General features: G+C 36.4%; 1 protein-coding gene across 4 annotated transcripts in view; it reads left to right on the forward strand.

The window, feature by feature from the left end:
* Positions 1-2544, forward strand: part of LOC121861467 (chromobox protein homolog 1-like) — a 30649-nt gene extending 28105 nt beyond the window's left edge. For all 4 annotated transcript variants that reach the window (XM_042359212.1, XM_042359213.1, XM_042359211.1 and 1 more), the window contains one exon: positions 1139-2544. In XM_042359212.1, the coding sequence (XP_042215146.1) occupies positions 1139-1283 (145 nt within the window). In that variant the 3' untranslated portion in view covers positions 1284-2544. The remainder of the gene's footprint in view (positions 1-1138) is intronic.
* Positions 2545-16666: the final 14122 nt, after the last annotated feature.

The raw sequence follows: 16666 nt of genomic DNA on the forward strand, positions 1-16666 counted from the left end.
GACTTAACGCGACACAACCAACACGAATCTTGGTGAGCTACTGTATGTAGACATTTTAAGACACTTGCCGGTCGACTTGGAGCAGTGATTCTCAAACTGGGGTCCGCGAGAAGTTTTTAAGAAATACAGTAGTGCGTTTAACGTTTGTGAGAGATTTGGCGATTCCAATTCACAGGATATTTTGGATTTGGGTTGAAATGAACAAATGCTTTGGACTATGATTTATTCTTTGATTATTGACAATATTTGTATGCGTCATGGTATATAAGGGGTCCTTGGTTGAAAAAAGTTTGAGAACGCCTGCCTTAGAGGATGTAAACAGCAAAGGTGGCGGTGTACTTTATCATTGGCTCTGTTAAACGAAAATCCAATGACCGAGGCTTCATTAAAAGAAGTATGATAGTACAGTACAGGGGGTACTTACAATGGTAAAGGTGATGCACTTGAATGCGGAAACTACAAGGGCCTGAGGCTATTAGATTGGGTTATGAAGGTAAGCTTGAGCGGGTTGAAATGAGAATGGCGAGGTGAATGTGTAATATAACCATAAAAGACAGGAGGCCCTGTTTAGAGCGAAGATAGCTGGGCATTGAGAGTAATAATGAAGTTCTGTGACGAGTTAGGCCGAGATAGTTTGGGCATGTGGAGAAAATTGACGAAACCATTTGGGTTAAGAAGTGCACGAGCCTCTGTGCCAGTGGCAGGCCAAGACTGATGTGGGGATAAGTTGTAAGGTATGTCATTAGAGTTAAGAACCTGACGAGAGACTTAAGAAATCGTGCAACATGAAGAGTTGCCTTTAACCCTTAAACCCCGGGTTAAGGTGCTGCTGGCAGTACACCCCCTCGGGGTTAAATCAAGAAAAAAATAAACTTAAAAAAAATGGCGGGAAAATAGGCGTACGTTCTGGAACGTCACCCGGGGCGCGCTAGTCGGACGTTCTGGAATGTCACCCGGGGTCTAAGGGTTAAGTAATCACAGTTAATCCATGCAAGCATGGAAAATGGCCATAAAACATTGATGGTCATGGTAAGTTACCCTTGATTCTAAGCAATTTACATTATAGTTGGGAAGTCTTGAAAGAACAAAGGTAATATATATTGTCTTTATTTACCTTTTTTAATTGGATGCTTTTCAGGAGAGGGACTGATGAAGCAGATTTGGTCCCAGCCAGGCAGGCTAATGTTCGATGCCCACAAGTAGTAATCAAGTTCTATGAAGAACGACTCACTTGGCACTCCTCTACAAATGATGAGGAAGAAGGGAACCATGAGGCAGACTGAATGCATAAAGTGGTATTTCAGCAACACTGAGTCGCAGAATTTTAATGTGACACGTTTTTTATAGTCTTCAAAGAACTTTTAAGTTGGTCGATGTTAGTAAAATGTGGATGGTAATTTTGGATGTCTTGTAATTAGAGATAAAACATTGCTAACGTAAGATAGGCTTTCACGGATATACCACACTCCAAACTCATATGACAGGACAGTATTTTGAAGGAAACTTGGCCTATACAGTATAACTTACATAATTTTGTTTTGTTTATTACACAATTACAGTTTTTGTTTTACATATACATTTTTTATATACTGTATACATATAAGAGCAATCGTTACAGATTTTTTAAGAATGTTATAATGATGCATTCAAGACATACAATGTATATGTAAAGCTAAACTTTGTAATATTTCCTTTTTATAAGAATACAAAGTAAAGTGTAGTTTTATACATTTTCTTTATTTTTCTTGCCTTATTTCAAATAAAATTAGAAACTTATTCCTGTATTTTTATGCCTTTTTTTATTATTATTCTCATACTTAAGGAAATTCCCTGAGCCTAATTTGTGCTCATAAACTGTTCAGTTTTATATATACTGTTTGTACAGTATATACTAAACATATATATATAATTATTTTAATTTTTTTCCAGAGAATTGGCACCTACTTTTGTAGATACATTAACCTTTTTTATGTTTGTTAGCTTTAATTTCCTTTAACCCTCATTTTTTAGTAATAACTACTGTATCGTAAAAATAAGGCCAAATTTGTCGTTGATGATGGCCTTTGTTTCTCTGTCCATATAAATTGTATTACTAATCAATAGTTCGTTTCCTTTGACAGAAGTCATATTTTCAATGAAAGTAAATTATTACCAAATGCTGGTTAAATTCAGTTTTGAGTGATGGCACTTACTGTTGCAGTGTTATGTCCCTGAATAAAACAAATATTTTAGGCACATCAGTTCACATTCATGAGACTATTTTTTGTATAACTAGTACAAAAATATGACAAAGTTACTGGAGAATTTTGTTAAAGTAGAAATTACTATTGTAGGGTAATTGAATCTACTGTATTTGAATTTATCAGTACATCAGTATTTTTTTAATGTATTGAATAACAACAATGGTTTTCCCAACAAGTTGTTATTTGCAGTTGGGAATCCACTGTGAAAATGTGAGTGTAATATTAGTCTGTGCATCTACCTTTAAAGTATATTATAGTATGTGTAGATCTTAATAAAGCTTCCAGTATTCAGAGATCTCAATTTTATGAATATTCTTAATTCCACTAGTTCTGTCACTTTGTACTCAGCTGGAATTGTTAACACTGACAAAACAATTTTAATTTTAACCAGGAGATTGGTGTAAAAATCTCCATACAGTAAGTCCCCGATATAATGGACCAATTGGGGGAAAGGTGGTTCATTAAAGCCGAAAGTTTATTATATCTAATCAATTAAATATTTAAGCCAGAAAATAAAGAAAAAATACAAGTACCTGTACAGTACTAAATGCAGTTGTATTTACCTATCTGAGGATGAATCTGCAGTTGTTTCCTGGTGATCTGAGGTGGCCAGTGTTAGGTAACTACTGAAACACTATGCACTATTATGTACACTATACATAACATAGTACACTTTACACATGTTAGATAGGCCCACATGGTTCATTAAAGCAGAAATTCAGTATACAGTACTGTATTAAAGTTCGGTATATCTGGGGTTTACTGTAGTAGTATATTATGGAGCAAAATAGCAACTCCTGCCTGTACCTGTCAGTTTTCACAAACAAACATAGAGTAGTGCACAGGATGGGCGCCTCCCCCTCGCCCCCTCATACACTAAGCATAATTTTGATGGATATCTTGAAGTGTTGAAAATACCATTTCAGAACATAATATACCAGTGAATATAAACAACAGCAAATTCAGGAGAGCTTGTGTTTACTCCCTTTTCTGGCAATTAGGCATCTTAGGAAAATGCTTATTAGGGTTGGATTTAGAGAATAACCAAAAGTATATTAGGTTTTGTAAGATTTCTTCCATCCACAACAATATTTATTATTTTAAATATATGGTGGTGATATGTAGTACAGTAGACCTTTGCGATTCGCGATTTCAACAATTCGGGGTAAGCAGATGGTGGTTAGCTTGCAAGCCTTTTCCCGCAGCATCTCAAGTTGTACTCTCAAAGCTTTAGTGTTTCTATGTGAAATGGCTCCTAAAAGACTGCCTAGTGTCAGTGCTAGTGGAGTGAAATGTAAGAGGCAGAAGTCAGTGATGAGTGATGCCCCTGACACAGAAAGTTGAATTATTAGACAAGTTAAAAGAGGGGATGAGTGCTGCTGTGGCTGGTCGGTTGTTTGGTATAGGTATACAGTAGTGCACTAAGGTAGTATAAGTTGCTATTCATGGTTTTGCCTATTCACGCCATTCCCTGGAACCTAACCCCTGCGAATAACAAAGGTTTACTGTATAAAAAAAAAGGTGATGTAGATACAATATGGTGATCAGTAAAATTATAATTGGCAAGAGGCTTTCAGCACCATTATTAGGGATTCTGTATGCATGATTCATTTGGATAAATGGTTACAGTTGTGTTGCATTTTACACGCATTCAACTTTACGTGCCGGGCTTAGGAAAAAAAAAGAAAGACGCAGTGATTGTAGGAGCATATGGCTGAGGGAAATACTAACACCTGCGCCACTCTCAGCCTCAATTGCCGTGTGTATTGAGCAGAGGAGGGGGTTTGGGTTGTGTGCCTCTGCCATCTGACCTTTAGCAACAGTTGCTAAGGGTTGGTCAGCAGAGGCAGTACATACCAGTTGAGTTGCAATGCAGTGTGTGCATTATCTTTTATAATTCTTGCTTTTTTATGCTTTCATTATTTTCCTAAATATTCTTTACTCAAACAACTTGACAATCAGTGGCACATTTAAACAGAAATAGGCCTAACAGCTGAGTCGCCAGATGCACTACTGACAAACTACCCACTGCATCCACACTTATGATCACCTCCCACACAGAATACACACCTATGCTCTACATATTTCTTTTTTTATGGTTTTACAGTATATTATATTTTCTTTATTTCTAAGTCACATTAGAATATTTAAATGATTTTTCCACAACTTTTATAATTTCATATGTAACAATGGTAACATGCATTACCATCTCGTACAGGCCACAGCTGACTCTTGGCTTGCGTCTCAGAAAAACTGATTTCTTTAACAATTATTTTACTCTATATAAACGATGTGACTTGGAAATAAAGAAAATGTAATATAAAACTATAAAATAGGAAAAAGGAAGAGCATGGGTGTGTGTGTGTTGGTTGTGAGCTATAACTATGTCTCCAAGTTGCCAGCCTAGCTTCTGCATTTATTGTTACTTTTCATAAAACTATAAAAGTTGTCAAATAATTAGTACAATACTCAAATGTGGCTTAGAAATAAAGAAAATATAATATAAAACAAGAAAACAAAGAGCAAGGGTGTGAGAAGTGAACATGTATGGAGGTGGTTCTAGCCAAGGCCTTGACTATAAACTATGTGGCCCACATGCCAACTCAGCTGCCTCGTATATTGTTACTTATAATAAAACTAAAAATTGTAAACTCATTACAGTACTCTAGTGTGTCTTAGAAATATGGAAAATATAATACTGTATAGTACTGTAAAACTATAAAATAAGAAAAAGAGCATATGTGGGAAGTAAATGTGTTATGATGCAGTGAGTTACTGAGCTTTAAATGCATGATGTGATGTCTCGTGTGAGTCAGCTGAGCTGGGTGATTGCCTAAACTGTGTCACGAGCTGGACGTGTGGGAGAAATGGTAAAACCTTGGTAAATCGGATTTTGAGATGCTCTGGTCACCAGAAATTCTAAAAAAAAAAATAAAAGTTAAAGAAATGGGGAAGATTAAATAAAAAAAATCTGATGAACTGAATAATACTTACTGAATACTGTACAGTGGTCTAATCAAATTTGCTATAGGTAGGCCTACTGAGAACTAAGACACTTGAGTGTGTAAGGAGACTGGGGCTGATCAGGTGTTGACACATTCGTCAGGTTTATTTATTTATTGATTCAGTATTATACAGTAGTATTCTCATATGATTGGCCTCTTATGGGTTTCATGAAGATTAATAGGGAAAAATACAATATTGTATGTAATTTGCAATATGACTTGAAAATAAGAGGATAAGCTTTCAGTAGACCAGCTTACTACAGAGGTCACTAACACACTGTATAGTATTTGATATGAAGATACCTTTTTAAAAACATTATTTATTACCTTTGAGTGTTATTTGGTGACTCAGTTTGGCTACTTGTACACTTTAACAAATGGTTAATGAATAAAACAGGGTACATGCAGATGCATAATACATTACACTACAGTATTACTTATAAAGTGATGATAAATACACTACAATAGTATTTATTAAGTGGTGATAAATTCACTGCAATAGTATTTATTAACCCTTAGGCCCCGGGTGACGTTCCAGAACGTCCGACTAGCGCGCCCCGGGTGATGTTCCAGAATGTCTGCCTATTTTCCTGCCATTTTTTTTTTTTATTTGACTTTATTATTTATTTTTATTATTTTTGGATTTTTTTTCACGATTTATCCCCGTGGGGTTGTTACTGCCAACAGCATCCTAACCCGAGGCTTAATGGTTAAGTGATGATAAATACAACTGTACTGTACTAATTACTAAGTGTTGAAGACAGACATTGTGATAGGCCAATCAGCTATTTACTCTTTGTAAACAAATGAGTATGAAATAACTCATGTTCAGTGTGGGATTCTTTTAGGATAACATTTTGTCAACCTTGCACCAAATGATCCTAAATTATAAGAGAATTGTGGTGGAATTGCAAAAAGAAGCATTAAATGAATCTTGTGGGACAGGGGGAGGGAGCCACCCACCCATGCTACCCTCACCCCTCTACTAGCTGCTCCCAGTTAAACGTTTGTCTTCCACATAAAATATACTCCTACACTTATTTGTTCTTATTTTTATCTTTATAGTACTGTACAGTACAGGTGTTCTTCTACTTAAGCGGGGTTACCTGCCAGAACAGGTGTATAATGTGGATGAGACTGGATTATTTTGAAGAAAATTCCAGAGTGAACAAACATTACCGAAGAGGAAAAGAGTGAGCCAGGTTTTAAGGCTGTATTAAAGGGTATAGCTGTACTAAATATCCATAATCTTTTCATTTTTACAATATGTTTGGTATCTACAGGGGTTAAGTTGGACTTAGAAACAATTGGACCTACAAACAAGCCTCAGGAACATAACTTGTTCGTAAGTAGAGGAACACCTGTATACAGTTTTCTCTTGATTTGTAAGACAATTTCTGTGGTTACTTACATATAACACTTTACAGTAAATAACAATCATCTCGGTGACAACCAGACTTACATGTCTGATTTTCAACCCAGAGTGTTGTTTCATATATTTTTTTTATTGTTGATGTAATATTCTTTTAATAACCTAGTTATATACTTAAAGACCTTAGTTGTTGAAGTGCAGTAATAACATAACTGATTTTCTTTGAACATTTCAGATAAGCAGTGTTATCTCCACCCCTCCCCCGTATAGTCACTTTTCTCGGACTTAAGCATTTTTTGGACTGGGGTCTGCCCCAGTTAGTCCGACTTATCGAGGTTCTACTGTATGTGTGTGGAAGAACTTATTCTTTGTACAAAATAATAAATAGGATTTTCCCAATTTAACGAACTAATTCAAGCCACCCCTTTCCACCCTCAGTGTCAAGACCTGACTGAATTACTCAGAATAGGCAAACTGTACTCCAAGCTTTGTCAATAAATTTGTTAAACTAAAAAAAAACTTTCCATTAAATTAAAATTTCCGCTAAATCAAATTTCCGTTATTTTCCCTTGTTTTAGTGAACTAGTTCGCTTAATTGAACGCGATTCCATTAAATTTACGCTAAATCGAATTTCCGTTATTTTTCGCTCAATTTAGCAAACTAGTTTGCTAAATCGAGCGTGATTCCGTTAAATTCCGTGCCAAATGCGCAGCTTAGCGTGTGGGTTTTGTTTACATCCGCTCAGTCTGTGTCCTGCCGCCACCACATGTGTTGTTCACTGCTTCCTTTCGGTCTACATCTCAGGTAAACTAACTACTGTGCTTAGGCATCATGCCGAAAGTCTCTCAGAAGTCTCAGAAAAGAAGTGGTGTGAGGGAGAAAGTCAAAAGAGTGCATCTACCAATTAGAAATTCTAGAAAAAAAATTAAAACAAACACCAAACCCCCTTGTTTAAGGTAAGCCATGAATAATTTTTTTAACGTTTCTCTGTATATATCATGTGTCTGATGTGTCTCTGTAGGTGTGAGCGTATTAACGGAATTAATCTTGATTTAGTGAACTAGTTCACTAAATCGAGTGAAAAATAACGGAAAAAATTCTTTCCGCTAAATCGAGAGTGCGTTATATCAGATTCCGTTAAATCGAGAGTATACTATATACTGTACCAGTAAATGTGAGGAATAAATAATAATAAAATAAAAAATAATGAATTGCCATTTACCAGATGGTGCGAGAGCAGAGCAGTGAGTGAGAAACGTCAGCTGTAGCTCTCTCCTTCCCATCCTCAGTGCTTGGTTTTACATACATAATGATTAATTTATGTTTTTTACTTTACGATATTTATTTTATAATTTGGGGGGCACATTCTTCATGTGGTGTGCGATTAAACTGAAATAGGCCTAACCAGCCAAGTCGCCAGGTGCACTATTGATGGTTAAATATAACCATAATTAAGGGATTTTCGAGGGTAATTTTGACTATACAGACACTCCCCAGTTTACGGAAAGGTTCCGTTCCTGAACCCTCTCCGAAAGCTGAATTCTCTGTAAACCGAAAATGACCCTTCCATAAGGTAAATATGTACTGTACCCTGTACTGAATCACAGATGGCATCTCAAAAGGGGATGCACTCCACCATCTTATGCATAATCCTCCACAAATGCAGTAAACCCTCAATAACTCGGCACATATGGGGCTCTGGCCTTGCCGAGTTATCCCAAATTCCGATATCGAGGCACTTCCCCCTCCTACAAAAATACAACAATAAAAAATTATCGACCCATGCATGTGTACATGTAATTATTAATTGTAAAAAAAGTAACTTTTACCAGCACTGCAGGCGAAGAATGAAGCATCATAGTAGGCGCCATAGATGCATGGTAGGTGACACAGAGGCATGGTAGGTGATGCAGGTGGCCAGATATGCTGAGATTTTTCCAGATACTTTTAAATATCTCGGCATTACCCAGAGTTATACCAATACATTCCGAGACCATATCCATGCCTAGTTATATGAAATTCCGAGATATTGAGGGTTTACTGCAGTGTTGTTATGCCATACTAGTTACCTTCGGCAATAAAGAAACTTTTGCACAACCATAATTTTTTTATAATGGGACTTACGGGAGGCATTCTGTATCCTCGACTTTCTGTAATCCAGGGAGAGTGTGTATGCATTTTGGGCTTCATGAACCCTCTTTGGAACATAACCCCTATGTAAGATGCGACATGACTGTATATGGTAGCAATGAAAATACAGGGTCAAAGAGAGAACTTTACTCCTGACATCAAACCAATGAATATAAGAGTATGCCATGAGGTTATACGGAAGATCCCGTGTCCAAGCTTGTCACTTACAAAGAGAATAGAGGCAGCATTTATCATGCTAAAGCCCAAACCTAAACCTATCAATGGTCAAATTCGTAGATCTACCTACAGGAGTGGTCTACGTATTTTATTTTAACTTCCCGTGGCATCTAAAATGGCCTGGAGAGATTATTGTAGGTCTAATTATGGCACATTGCAACCTCTCAAGACACGACATGGGTGTGAGGCCTCCCCTTTGTGTTGGCCTCAGTATCATTTTCACCATGCTGAAGCAGTCAACTTACAAAATGATTTCCCAGAATCATGACATTCTTTTTCAACTATCACCTGTACTTATATAATTATTGTAAAAGTAAGAACTTTGGTGAAAAACAAAAATATTCATGATTGCGGAGTCGCGTGTGTGAATAGTAAACCGTGGTGAGATTTGCCAGTTCATAATGTAAACAATGTTAGTCTGCCGCAATAAACTTATAACTGTTATGAATAAATTACATGTACCGGGTATATAAGTGATCTAATTAAGTGAGGAGGAACAATGAAGATATTTTCAGTAGAAAACATGACTAGATGTGGCATCACAGTACAGTATATTATGCCACACAGCCATGCTGGCCATGCCTCCCACCCTAACCTTATGGCTTACAAGCTTCAAAATGGGGAGTACAGCCAAAATGAATGTTATACTCCTGTTTTATATGCCAAATTGCACCTTTTAAGCACAAAAAAAAAATGCTGACCAGGGTTTAACATTTAACATTCCATAACCCGACCAAATAGTATGGGTAAACTACAAGGCAGGGAGCATGGCCTTGGCCCACAGTGCAGCAGTATTGGCAGTACATGATTGATCAAATAGGTGAGCAAAAACGGACTGTTGGGGGACGAGTTTGGGCACAGGATCTTCCTTTTTTGTACTTGGTGTAACTGTACTAATGTTCATTCCTTTTGTGTCCTTCATGATGAACATCTGGAATAGAGTTTTCTTTCTGACATTATTTCCTTTGCTCCCATATAACCATTTTGCATACAGTATACTGTAGCCAGTTTTCACTTCAAGGTCTCTTGGGACTTAGGGGAGCATCCAGCTGAAAATACAATGAAAATTGGAAAATTACGAAAACATTCAGAAAAATTCCTGAGGAAACCTGTTTCCTAGGACTATATGCTGATGTATTTTTATTGTGAAATTCATAATATATATGTAGCTATGCATGATTGTTGACCCTCCCTTCATTTAGAGGGCCCTTCTGTTTACCCTGTATGTAGGAAAAGCTGTAGAAAAGTATTTATAATAATATTTTGGTGTAAAGTAATACCAATCACTTGGTAAAAACCAGTATCTGGCACCTTTCTTAGTTAGCTTCCCACAGGACGAGAGTCAGTTACTCATCAAACATGCAAGAATGATGTATGATTGTGGATTGCTCTCACACCACCTTTTTGGCCCGTATCTCAAAACTAGTTTTTCTAACCTTCAAATCCCTAAGGCTCAGCTATTTATGGGCCGACTCTAATAAAACAAAAAGTAAGTTGTAGAATAACATATTATGCATGGCTGAACATAAATATTTTCATTATATTTGGCTTGGGTTTTTTTATTTGCTGATTTATCTTTATAAAAATTTGGAGGAAAAAATTCATGCACCCAACACAAAAGCGATAATCAGAAATAAATTACCTATATTACACATGAATTTCAATGTAATTTAGCAAGAAGTTATGGAGAAGTAGGATTTTGAAAAGTGATTAGAATATAAGGGAAAAATCAGGAATTAGGGATTAGGCAGAACTGATTCAGAGGTATAGCAACAATGTATCTGGTGTCCTTAATTGCCGACAGAAAATTTATATTGGTTGATCAATTATTTATGAATTTCGTGCTTCAGCCGGACGCACTCCTTAAATGGGATAAAAATCTATTTTGTAAATTTTGACCTATGAAAGACTTCATTGTGGTGAAGAATTGTGCATGAAACTCTTACTTGAGGAGCTGTAATGAGATATTCTGCTTTTGTACATGCTTCACACCTGGGAGTTCCTGTATGGGAGGTGGTCATAAAAGCCTCCAGGAGTCTTATCACTATTTATCTCTTGTATCTTCTGTTTTACCTTTTGTGGCTGGACATATGGTCTAGCTAGGCATGCAGTATAATTGTGGTGGAATGAACTTAGGTGATTGTAAAGCTTTTTATGTTTATTTATACATTTTAGCATTCAAATGATGCTCTGTAAAGGTTGTAGTAGTGTTTATAGGGGGTGGAACCTGCTATAGAGGGTACAGGTATTGTCGAAATTAATTTATATTTTCCCTTTACATGATTGAAGAAAAAGAGATAATTTCATTAAATTACTAAATTTTTAATTTAAGATGGTTTTTTATCTTTAATTATGTATTTTACTGTATAACTAAAGCTAATAGTAGTTATAATATGTTTTTTATGGGCACAATATCTTCAAGGGCACAAACATGTATAATTAAAATTTAAGCCTTACCAGGAGCAAACTCATGGCCATGGTTTTAAATTAGACAACTTTAGATTTAGACATGAGATAGGTAAACACTGGCTTGGAAACTGAGTACTGTAGTGGATGAGTGGAACAAGTTACACGAACCTCATCATTAACTCAAACACGTAGAGTAGCTTTAAATATAAGTTGGACGGATATATGAGCGATAGGGATTGGGAGTAAATAGGGCTGCTTCGTATGGGCCAATAGGCCCGCTGCAGTTTCCTCCATTCTTATGATCTTATATAAGTATCTCTTACAGCCCAATCATATACTTTCCTAGGTGTACTCAATAAGACTGCTTCCTCTTATCTATATTGTACACCCCCAACCCCTATTCTGTGGTGAGAATATGAGTTCTGAATGGGGGTACAATACAGTACTCTGCGGTTGCTACATTTCTTTGTTTTCATCTTTCTTGTTTCCTTGTCTTGGCATTATCCCAGGCATTTTTTGAGCTGGGAAACTTAAATTTGATCACAATAATGAAAGTTTTTTTAAGCTATGACTTGTATTTTTTCTTGTTTCACTCTCTCTCTTTTACAGGTACTTTAATGGGTAATGTTCGGTGGATTTGGCATCCTGTGTACCGCCGGCAAGGCCGTGGGTTCGTAACACTCGTCTTACCCGCGGTGCCCACCGTTTCTCTGTGGATGTCGGTCACACTAGAATAACCCGTTATAGTAAATCCTTCTTTCCTCACACAACCAAACTGTGGAATGCTCTTCTTTCTTCTGTTTCCATACTCACACAATCTGTCTCACTTCAAAAAGCTGGTCTTTCAGCATCTTCGTGGTGTTGATTAATATACGGTAATCTTTTTCTTTTCTATTTTTAAATTCTTTTTACTCTTATTTTTTCGCCCCTTAGGTCCCGTTGTGGGTCGATGACCTGTGCTTTGGCTTTCTTTTTTCTAACTTGTATTGTGTTCATAGCATGGCAAGGAAGACAGTGTACATTGAACGTAGCAATACTTGTTCTTCCTTGCAAAATTTCTACCTTTATGAGGCTACTATTACATTCTTCAACCATTATTGTGGTACAGTCCCTGCTTTTTGAGACATCCAACATACTCTCACAAGGATGTTATTATTTTCTCAACATTTTTGCTATGTTTTAACCTTTCTGGTGATACCACCCACTCTGAGAGATTTCCCTAATTTCAGTATGTTCATTACTGCTTTTCTGGCTTTGCCTTTCATTGTGTGGCTCAAGTAATACAGTACAGTACTGGGTTCTGAAGTCCAATTTGACAGGACTTTCTCAGGGTAGCCCAAGTAAATTTATTAATTCCTTGGATAAGCTGATTACCATTTCCTTTCCCCTGGGTTGTTTGGCCTCGGCCTCAAATGAAAAGGACATGACACAGCAGTTGGTCTGAAAATCTGAAGCTGTGATCATCAAACTTAGAATTCAATTACCATGGCAACTGGATCTGTTGCCCAAGAATGTAAGCAAATTTACCCAATATCATCAATTCCAAATGAACCCAGACTAAGTCGAGTACAGTCAGTGTCTAGCTAGCAGTCAGAGTGGACAATTGGAGCAGATTGGCTTTGCATTACTCTGCATTTGGGTTACAAAATAAGCTTGGTGTTGACTACACAAGGCACTCTAGGAATGTATAACTCAGGTTTACACTACATCAAATTGTTATCATTAAGGTGAGACAAATTTTGCCCTTAGGTATACAGTACAGTACTGTACTGTATTTTGTGAGGTTGTCATAAGTTCACCTTTAACAATTCTGGGCTGGTGTGTAAAGTGGATAGCCTTAATGCTAGAGTGGTCATAAATATTTTATTTTCATGTTTCTATTTTCACACCTTGTCTCTCTTTCTTCACATTATTGCTATTACAACCTATATTCACCCCCTATTTTCCAATTCCTTGTTCTTGTTCTAATTCATTTACAGTGCACTTTTTTGCTACCCGTAAATATACTATATATGCTAACAGCCTTGTGCTCAAAAATAACTTAGATTTCGTCTTTATTTAAGACATCTTAAGGTCACGAGTCCCACTAATTCTCCGCCCCACCTCCACCCGACATTGCATCGGTCAGTTCAGTAACATGAGAGCCACTAATCCTCTGCCACACCTCCATCGCAACATTTACTTTTTTTTTTTTCATAAAAGAATTGAGTTCCCATCATTATTATTGTGTTTTTATGACTGTGAAATGAGCAGTGTAACCTTGAAAATGTCTGGCAAGTGTCTTTAAGGCTAAGATGAAGGCTATATTCCAGCCCTCACTCTTCATACTTCCCAGTCTCTGTAGGACTCAAATTGATGTCTCCGCTCCACCTTAAGTCCTCTTAGCCTCGAAGGGGACATGTGATGACGACCAGACTTGTTCTTAATGATGTGGTGAGTGTTGTTTAATGCTTTGTACTGATAGTACTGTACTGTAGTATTGTAGGATTTAATTTTTTTTTTGTGATACATGTAGGTATCTAGCTGGTCAGGAACCTATCACATTGAACCCCATGTTATAAGGATCCTGATGGGGATTTCAGGAACCCAATCCCATCGTAAATACAGGAAAGCCTCCGATAACAACGGTTCTACTAACGACAATTCATTTTTAAGACCCTGGTTTTTTGGACCCAATTCAATTTACAAGTTATTTTCTTTGTATTTATGCTGAAAATAGAATAAAAAATAAAATAAAATAAAATTTTCATATAAATAATTACTAAATCCCAATATGAATTATACAAATCAGAAAAAACACGCCTTGCACACGGAGGCTGCCAGGCTTGTGAGTGGTGACGTCAGCATCACTATATAAACAGTCACAGCTTGGTGGGCCTTTTGTTTTCACGCATCTGAAAAGGAAAATGAGAAAACTTTCTCAGGTTTCTTACGGCATTTTTCCGTCCTGATTCAACATGAGCAAGAGAGCAAGTGAAGGTAGTGCTGGTTCAAAAGCTAAAAGAAGGTGTATAACCTTAGCCGAGAAACTAGATGTGTTAAAACGATCCATTAACAGAAAGAAGCATTAAAATTAATAGGGATGTGAAAAATGCATTTGACCTCTGTATAAAGATGTATAATGAGAAAAGAAAGCAGCTGTGCAAGGTTCTTTTGACAGCTTTATTATTCGAAGCAACCATCAACTTCAGCTACACCATCAACTTCAGGTACAGCTACACCATCAAATTCAGCATCAGCAGCAGCTTCAGCAACAACTATGACATCTTTATGACAACATGTTTTCACATACAGTGGTCCCTCGGTTAACAAACGGTTCGATTAACAAAATTTCGGTTACCGAATTACCTCCCATAAGGATCTTCAATTCGGTTAACGAACAAAACTTCGATTAACAAAACCTTACGACAAACACGTTTTGTTGAGAGCATCAGCTGATGGGCTAGTCTGCCAATTCAGTAATCTGTTCTATGTTTTCTATGTTTACATTCGTTATCAGTGGAGTATATATCAAGAAAGTTGTGCTCTTTAATATTTTTGCATTTTCTTTACTAAAATTATTAGTCATTTTAAAATTTAGTTGACATATTGATAATACAGTATATGCAATACTGGGAACTAGTTTGTTGTGCACCCATCAGCCACTTGATTCACCCACCAGGTGTCAGTTTGGCTTTGTTTACAGTGGAGTGAACATCAATTTTGTTGGTGTCTTGAAAATTTTTGCATTTTTACATTAAAATTAATGGTCATTCTGAAATTTTGTTAACATATTGATAATATATAGTGCAGTGTTGATTTAAATAAAATAATCTTGAATTACACCCGGTGAACTTAAAATTTTATTGGTGAAATTACTGCATCAAGCATGGGTCCCCTGAAAGGTGATTTCAACTCCATCCCCACTTCCTTCTCTTCTCCCTTCTCCTCCACCCCCACTTCTAATTCCCATCATCATCATCAACCAGGTACCTTCTACATACACACCTCAAAGTAAGTGTACTTTACTGCATTTTTTTTTTTTTTACTTTGTATGTACTTTTCTGTGAGCTGGAACCAATTACCTAATATCCCATTGAAACAATGGATTCGGTTAACAAAATTTTCGGTTAACGAACGACTCTGTGGAACGAATTGTGTTCGTTAACCGAGGGACCACTGTATATGCACTTACAAGTTGCGAAATCCGTCTCGCTTTTTTTCTTTACCATTAATGTTTAGCTACTTCTATTGTTGCATTTATTAACATTCAATAACATTACTTCAGGTACAGCTACACCATCAACTTCAGGTTCATCTACACCATCAAATTCAGCATCAGCAGCAGCTTCAGCAACAACTATAGGTTCAGTAACAGCATCAGCAGCAGCTTCAGCAACAACTATAGGTTCAGTAACAGTTTCAGCAACAGCTTCAGCAACAACTATGACATTAATTTTACCAGAGCTACAACCAGGGTCTTATTTTCTTCAGTTTCATATGTAGAACCATCGTCACGGGTGGTGTAAACACGAAGGAAAACAATGCCGTCTTGTCTACTTTTGTGTGTTTTAATATTCTATGTATTATTAATGAATTGTATTGTTCATTTTGCATATATAAACATTAATTCAATCAAATACATATTCTCACTTTTTTCTTTACCATCAGTGGCCACTTCTACTGTACGTTAAATAACATTAATTAAAGCATACATATTTTTTACATTAATTTTACTACAGCAACAACCAGGGTCTTATTTTTTGTTTCAGTTGGATAACTGACATTATGGGTGTAAACACTGACTGACAACAACAATGGCATCCCATCTCTTGTGTGACCATATTATTATTATTATTATTATTATTATTATTATTATTATTTATTTATATTGTATAAGGTGCATTCATAAACATTATTTAAAGAATATAATTTGCTCTTTTCATTAATTTTATTGTTTTGGGAGAAAAGAGGGTAAAAAGCCACACAAAAGATATGAAAAGGTCAGACTTTGGAACACATTTCATTATTATCGCTTTATTTTAATGGTAATTAATGATTCACCTTACACTGCAATATTGGAGGACACATTTCCATCGTAATTCGAGGCTTTACTGTAAGGGAATACGTATCTGTACATTAATATCTCTGTTAGCCAGGACTCTCTACCTGGAATTGAAATTGGTTTTGAATTTTTCTAGGAAAAGTTTCGCAATTCCCGGTCTGTAAAAGAGTTTCTGAGGTTAAAGATTAGGCACATTTTCTGAGAAAGTTCCAGAAAATCTCGCCC

The sequence above is a fragment of the Homarus americanus genome, unplaced genomic scaffold, assembly GCF_018991925.1.
Source record: "Homarus americanus isolate GMGI-L3 unplaced genomic scaffold, GMGI_Hamer_2.0 scaffold24260, whole genome shotgun sequence".
Classification (NCBI taxonomy): domain Eukaryota; kingdom Metazoa; phylum Arthropoda; class Malacostraca; order Decapoda; family Nephropidae; genus Homarus; species Homarus americanus.